General features: G+C 40.7%; 1 protein-coding gene across 1 annotated transcript; it reads left to right on the top strand.

Annotated features, from left to right (window-relative positions):
- The first annotated feature begins 149 nt into the window (after nt 1–149).
- Nucleotides 150–6,424, top strand: LOC135573352 (zinc finger protein 501-like). The gene is made up of 4 exons (XM_065022413.1): nt 150–187; nt 800–1,030; nt 3,060–3,269; nt 3,756–6,424. Exons 2-4 carry the CDS (start codon nt 928–930, stop codon nt 4,841–4,843), a joined length of 1,401 nt encoding a protein of 466 aa, XP_064878485.1. The 5' UTR covers nt 150–187; nt 800–927; the 3' UTR covers nt 4,844–6,424.
- Nucleotides 6,425–7,957: the final 1,533 nt, after the last annotated feature.

Raw genomic sequence — 7,957 nt, 5'->3', positions numbered from 1 at the left:
GAGGAGGAGTCGGTGGCACCAACCCCCTTCTCATGTAATGGGGTAGGGCTATTCCAAGGATCCCGGAACGTACGGACGGTTGCACTGTGGTAGTGGGGAACAGGAAGTTCCGGACAAGCGCGCAACATTCTTCAGAATAAAGAAAGCGTGCCAATTTGACGGTTGCAGTACTGTTTTGAAGCTGAAAGTAATTATCCATTTTCGACATGTGTAGTAATATTCAGACATATTCAGTTGTTTCAATCTTTTTATAAATGTTAGTATGGTGTGAACGGAAATGCTATTGGTTTTGTATTGTAACAATATATCGAAGGCAAGGTTATTCAGGAAAATAGTACAAACAAGCTGCAACCTTGTAATACATGGTTTTGTCATTTATGCATGTACATTCTGTATCTACTATAGATTAAGTGCTTTTAAATTGCATAGCCTAATTTAAAGCATGTACTTTGTGTCTAATGTGAATTGATTAATGTTTTGTTGCCAATGCTTATCTACCTGATCCATTGAAATGAGATCAGTGCTTGACTTGGACAGGAGCTCACCGGAGCTGAGTACCAGCACCTCAAATGTCTACTGCTTGAGCTCATGTTCCTCTTATAGAATATTAACTCAAAAGTGTTGTGGAGATCCTGCACCTAAATATAAACAGTACTGGTCCCTATTTCAAGTCAAAACAAGTCAAACACTGACTTGGATAATTGAACAAGAAATATAATATATTTTTAGAAAATGTCAGAACTTTCAAGACTAACTTTTGTCTGTTTCTCTTTATTACTACTGGCCGACTTGAATAAAGTCTGAGGGCGGTAAACATCAAGTGAGGACAAACCCAGCCTGATCTCTCCTTCCACACTGAGTCCAAACCTACAGTCACTGGGTCCTGATTGTTACAGTGGAGCCCAGTTTGCACTGCAGGATCCAGGGATGGCATCAGTGAAGCTGGAAGACTGCAGTCAAACATTGGAGCTGAATGTCAACATTAAAGATGAAGAAGAGGAGGAGAAGATGGGGACATCTGTTTCTCATGGTAAGAACAGGTTCTATCTAAGTTTGTTGTTCGTTCCAACTTCCAACTGTGAATGGAAAGTTGCTGTAGAACTGTTTCAATGAGAAAGTAATGTTATTTCATGCTACTGCTACATGCTACTGAGACTTGCATGGTTTGACAGTTCTATGTAATTAGTCTGTCATTATTAACCCTTGTGATAGTGAGTGGTTGATGTACAGGGCATTCAGAAAGTATTCAGATCCCTTGACTTTTTCCATATAATGTTACGTTACAGCCTTATTCTAAAATGGATAAAAAATATATAAATAATCCTCATGACCAAGCGAAAACATTTGCTTCCTGTTTCCATTGATCATCCTTGAGATGTTTCTATAACTTGGAGTTCACCTGTGGTAAATTCAATGAATTGGACATGATTTGGAAAGGCAAACACCTGTCTATGTAAGGTCCCACAGTGCATGTCAGTGCAAAAACCAAGCCATGAGGTCGAAGGAATTGTCTGTAGAGCTCTGTGACAGGATTGTGTCGAGGCACAGATCTGGGGAATGGTACCAATACATTTCTTCAGCTTTGAAGGTCCCCAAGAACACAGTGTCCTCTCCATCATTCCCTAATGATAGAAGTTTGGAACTACCAAGACTCTTCCAATAATTGTCTGGCCGGCCTGCCAAACCGAACAAGCTGGGGAGAAGGGCCTTAGTCAGGGAGGTGAGCAAGAACCTGATGGTCACTCTGACAGAGCTCCAGAGTTCCTCTGCGGAGATGGGTGAACCTTCCAGAAGGACAATCATCTCTGCATTACTCCACCAATTAGGCCTTTATGGTAGAGTGGGCAGACGGAACCCACCCCTGAGTAAAAGGCACGTGAAAGCCCACTTGGAGTTTGCCAAAAGGCACCTAAAGGACTCTGACCATGAGAAACAAGATTCTCTGGTTGGATGAAATCATGATTGAACTCTTTGGCCTGAATGCCAAGCGTGATGTCTGGGGGAAACCTGGCACTATCCCTACGGGGAAGTATGTTGGTGACACTATCATGCTGTGGGGATGTTTTTCAGCGGCAGGGCCTTGAAGACTTGTCAGGATCGAGGGGAAAGATGAACAGAGAAAAGTACAGAGATCCTCAATGAAAACCTGCTCGAGTGCTCAAGATCTCATACTGGGGCGACGGTTCACGTTCCAACAGGACAATGACCCTAAGCACACAGCTAAGACAACACAGGAGTGGCTTCAGGACAATTCTGAATGTCCTTGAGTGGCCCAACCAGAGACCGGACTTGAACCCATTCAAACTTCTCTGGAGAGACCTGAAAATAGCTGTGCAGCGACGCTCCCATCCAACCTGACAGAGTTTGAGAGGATCTGTGTGCCAAGCTTGTAGCGTCATACCCAAGAAGACTCAAGGCTGTACTCGCTGCCAAAGGTGCTTCAAAAAAGTACTGAGTAAATGAGTCTGAATACTTATGTAAATGTGATATTTCAGTTTTTTTATTTTTTTATTTGCAAACATGAAAAAAAAACTTTTACTTTGTAATTGTGGGGTATTGTTTAATTAGTGTTTAATTGCTATATTGTAATTACTTTGCAACCATGGCCTATTTATTTCCTTAACTCACCTCATTTGCACTCACTGTATATAGACTTTTTGTTTTCTTTTGTTCTACTGTATTATTGACTATGTTTTGTTTATTCCATGTGTAACTCTGTGTTATATGTGTCAAATTGCTTTGCTTTACCTTGGCCAGGTCGCAGTTGCAAATGAGAACTTGTTCTCAACTAGCCTACCTGGTTAAATAAAGGTGAAATAAAAATAAAATGTGTGTAGATTGATGAGGGGGAATAAACATTTGAATCATTTTAGAAAAACGTAATGCAACAAAAAAAAGTCAAGGGGTCTGAATACTTTCCGAATACACTGTTTCCCGGTGTAGACCAGTAGACGACTTAGAAAATTGAACATTAAGAAATGTAATTTTTAGAGAATAAAGTGCCAGAACTGTCAAGACAATAACTTTGTGTCTGTTTCTCTTTATTACTACATCAACAGTGAGGACAAACCCAGCCCTCCTCTCTCCTTCCACACTGAGTCCAAACCTACAGTCACTGGGTCCTGATTATGACAGTGGAGCCCAGTTTGCACTGCAGGATCCAGAGATGGCATCAGTGAAGCTGGAAGACTGCAGTCAAACACTGGAGCTGAACGTCAACATTAAAGATGAAGAAGGGGGGGAGAAGATTGGGACATCTGTTTCTCATGGTAAGCACAAGTTTTAAGTTTGTTGTTCGTCCCAACTTCTCCACTGTGCATGAAAAGTTGCTGTAGAAGGAGTCTGTGTAGTGACTAACCCTTGGGATGGCGGTGAAGGATGAAATGGCTCATCATTTTCACTCCTTTTGTACCTTTTTAGCTGTTGACTCTTACCCAATTTTAGAATAGTTGTAATTCTCTTTTTGTGTTGTACAGCCTACTGATATGAATACATGTCACCAATTACAGTAGGAAGAGAACTGGCCACCCCTTGAGCCTGGTTACTCTACGTTTCTTCCTACATTTCTTCTTTTGCTGTGGAGTTTTTCCTAGCCACTGTGCTTCTACATCTGCATTGCTTACTCTTTGGTGTTTTAGTCTGGGTTTCTGAAAAGCACTTTGACAACTACTAATGTAAAAAGGGCTTCATAAAATACATTTGATTGACATGTATATCGCACCAACTGAGTGGTTCTTCTGATGTTGTTCACACAGGAGACCATGTTGAGACATTCTCTACATCCAGAGAGCAGCTGGAAGATCGCAGAGATAACAGATTTCACCATTGCCCACATTGTGAGAAGATTGTGCCATTTCTATCAAAGCTAAAAATACACCTAAAAATACACACAGGAAATAATCTGTATTCCTGCACTGACTGTGGGAAGAGCTTCACCACATCAACTAAGCTAAAAGTTCATCAGAGAACACACACGAGAGAGAAGCCTTATTCCTGCTCTGACTGTGGGAAGAGTTTCTCCCGATTGGATAATTTAAACACACATGAACGTATACATACAGGAGAGAAGCCTTATGTCTGCTCTGACTGTGGAAAATGCTTTAAAACAACAGCTGAGCTAAAAGTTCATCAGAGAACACACACAGGAGACAAACCTTACCCCTGCTCCAATTGTATAAAATGCTTCACAACATCAACTGATCTAAAAGTTCATCAGAGAACACACACGGGAGAGAAGCCTTACTTATGCTATGACTGTGGGGCGAGTTTCTCTCGACTGGACCACATAAAACTACATGAACGTGTACATACAGGAGAGAAGCCTTACATCTGCTCTGACTGTGGAAAATGTTTTAAAACAACAGCTGAGCTAAAAGGTCACCAGAGAACGCACACAGGAGAGAAACCTTACTCCTGCTCTGACTGGGGGAAGAGTTTCTCTCAACTGGGCCAGTTAAAAGTACATGAACGTAAACATACAGGACAGAAGCCTTACTCCTGCTTTTATTGTGTAAAATGCTTCACAACATCAACTGAGCTAAAAGTTCATCAGAGAACACACACAGGAGAGAAGCCTTACTCCTGCTCTGACTGTAGGAAGAGTTTCTCTCAACCGAGCCACTTAAAAAGACACCAAGGTATACATAAAGGAGAGAAGCCTTCCTACTGCTCTGACGACGGAAAATATTTGAAATCATCAGCGGAGCTAAAAGGTCATCAGAGATCACACACAAGAGAGAAACCTTACTTCTGCTCTTACTGTGGCAAGAGTTTCTCCCGATTGGGAAATGTGAAAATACACCAACGGATACACACTGGAGTTATCACCTTATCACTGCACTGACTGTGAGAAGAGATTCTCTCAACAGAGCAATTTAAAAAGACACCAAAGTATACATAAAGGAGAGAAGCCTCATCAGTTCTCTCAGACCAGCTAAGATTAGATTCTCCACTTAATTATCATGTCATTAAATAATTGGCAATGTTGAATTGGATCAAATGAAGAAAGCGTAGAGCACTTGAAATCCTATTTTCTCACTGTGAGAGAACTGTGCAGAGGAAAGGGAGTAGTTTATAGGATGTTAGCCTCTCTTTACTGATCAGTGTGCACCATGTCAGTTTTGGTGTGTTTTGTTAGCTTCTAGTGTAAAGATATTGAGATTACCTTGAATTTGCTTTTAGGGTTGAATATCCTCTGTGAGACGTCTCACAATGGAGTCTGATGGGTGACTGGGTGGTACTGCTTCCCTCTGCAGGTTTCTGTGGGAATGAGCTGGTAGACAACATGCACTGAGTGTACAAAACATTAAGGACACCTGCTCTTTTCATGACATAGATTGACCAGGTGAACCCAGGTGAAAACTATCATCCTTAATGCTGTTTATTTATTATGGATCCCCATTAGCTTTCAGCAGAAAACATGAAACTGCAGTTGGAGTGGGCTAAGAATTGAAAACTACTACTACTTTTTGGTACCTTGTTAACATTACAACATGAAATCCACGTCTTACGTGTTGCTACATTTCGGAAATGGCAATGAACGCGTGTAATCTGCTTGACACATTAAAGTGACTTACCTTACAGATCACAGTCAGCTCATTTCCATTTGATTGTCTGGCTGTCCTGTTTTATTTTAACTGTTATTTTAACCAAGCCCTTGTGGTTGAATATGAAATATATATATATATATATGTGTGTATGTGTGTGTGTGTGTGTGTGTGTATATATATATGTATGTGTGTGTCTATTGTAGGTCCTAGCATACACAATGAATAATGTGGAACAAATAAATACCATCAAAGGATGCCTGGCAATATCTAAGTTTGTAATACATAAACTCTGATCGTTTTTATTTTCACAGATGATTTTTTTGTACACACATGGCAGACATACTTAACTCTGGTGTGTGGAATAAAGAGGTGGGTGCTGTGTGGTTGGGAGGTTCTGCCTGTCACTTGTTCTCAAATAGGCAGTCTCGGAAGGGGGACTTGAAGAGGGAGACTGCGAAGTCCAGGCATTGCAGTGCTAGTAGTTTTTTAGTTCATCTGTGTATCTCACATATTATGTGCCCAGTATGATATGGTGTGCAAACTTTATTAGCAGATAATGACAACATGACAATAACAGTAGCTTTAAATGATGTAATGAGATGGATGGGATGAGTGGGCAGATTGTTGGGAAATCAGAAGTCACTAGATGCAGAATTTCATCTGGAGGGAGAGGTGAGAAAGAGTTAAAAGATGAGGAAGGAGGCAGAATCAAGAGATGCTTGATCAGGTGCTGTGGCTAATTCTTCCTGTCACTTGTCCTCGACAGGCAGCCAGTCTTAAAGAACAATCATGTTAAATCAATTGTTGTTTTGTGATATCATTGAAGACGTTAGAACGGAAACATTGTAACTTTAAGAGCTTTCACAATGTATATGTCAGAGTTACATCTAAATGTTGTAAAACATATGAATAAATTAAACTATTTGTGAAAAGATTAAATGTGATTTTAGCCTTCTAAATGAGATCATGTTTTTTCATATAGACTTTTGCCAAGTCAGTAACCACGCCCACGTGAGCACAGACATTGTGACAACGTGACGGAAGCGCCCTCCAAGTTGAGTGCTTAAAAATATTTGCTTTATAATTAACATGTTAGACCAGTACATTGACAGGTTGCTACTGACGTGTCAAATGGTTTAAAATGACCAGATCAGACAGCGTGGAGCGGTGACTACACGGCTGACAAATGGTTTAAAACGACCAGATCAGACAGCGTGGAGGGGTGACTACACGGCTGACAAATGGTTTAAAACGACCAGATCAGACAGCGTGGAGGGGTGACTACACGGCTGACAAATGGTTTAAAACTACCAGATCAGACAGCGTGGAGGGGTGACTACACGGCTGACAAATGGTTTAAAATTACCAGATCAGACAGCGTGGAGGGGTGACTACACGGCTGACAAATGGTTTAAAACTACCAGATCAGACAGCGTGGAGGGGTGACTACACGGCTGACAAATGGTTTAAAACTACATCAGACCAAGTAGGTGGACGGTAAGCCGGACGTCACGAATGGTTTGACTCTACCAGATCAGAATATGTACAGCGCGAGCTGAATACGTTACAAATGGTAAGACCTTCAAACTCTCGAGTTAAAAAGAAAGACTGCATCTGAACATTCAGTCCGCAGCTGTTTAAAGACTTTAGTCAAGTAAATTCGACCGAGAACCAACTTGTGTACCTTTTTGAAGGATCCAGTCTAACGAAGACGAGAGGGGAAGAACATTTCCCTCTCACCACTGTGTGGTACTCGGATGTATCCATTCTAACGAACACTTTCAGAACAAAGAAGCCTACTACAACTACTAAGGACATGGTGACCTCAGAGACTTTCTATCTAACTATTTGTAACAGACGGATCGGGTGATTTCAACAGAGAGAGACGACAAAGACATACAAACGTAAATGACCGTATTATTCAACTGTATGTACGATAGCTGAATTCCTTTGCATCTTCTTCTCTTGCTCCCCCCCTCTTTCATTGTGTAACAAGCCGTCATATCGGATTAGTCCTCTAGGGACTTTTCATTGCATCATGTTAGTAATCAATGTATAATCGATCCTGTGTGTTTGTGTTTCTGTGTGATTATTTAGTTAGTTAGTAAATAAATAATTAAGCCCATTTGTGTATCACTGATTCATCATCTAGACTAGGGTTCGTGCAGATATCCAAGAATTTTGATATGAAGTAAAAATACATTAATAAGTGACGTATCTAAACTGAGCAAAAAAAGAAACATCCCTTTTTCAAGACCCTGTCTTTCAAAGATAATTCATAAAAATCCAAATAACTTCACAGATCTTCATTGTTAAGGGTTTAAACACTGTTTCCCATGCCTGTTCAATGAACCATAAACAATTATGAAGGTGCATCCCTTCATGGCAGCAGTGTATCCATCTGCAAA

The sequence above is a fragment of the Oncorhynchus nerka genome, linkage group LG2 (genome assembly GCF_034236695.1).
Source record: "Oncorhynchus nerka isolate Pitt River linkage group LG2, Oner_Uvic_2.0, whole genome shotgun sequence".
Classification (NCBI taxonomy): domain Eukaryota; kingdom Metazoa; phylum Chordata; class Actinopteri; order Salmoniformes; family Salmonidae; genus Oncorhynchus; species Oncorhynchus nerka.
Note: the sequence above shows the minus strand (reverse complement) of the source record. Positions and strands in the feature narration are given on the sequence as shown.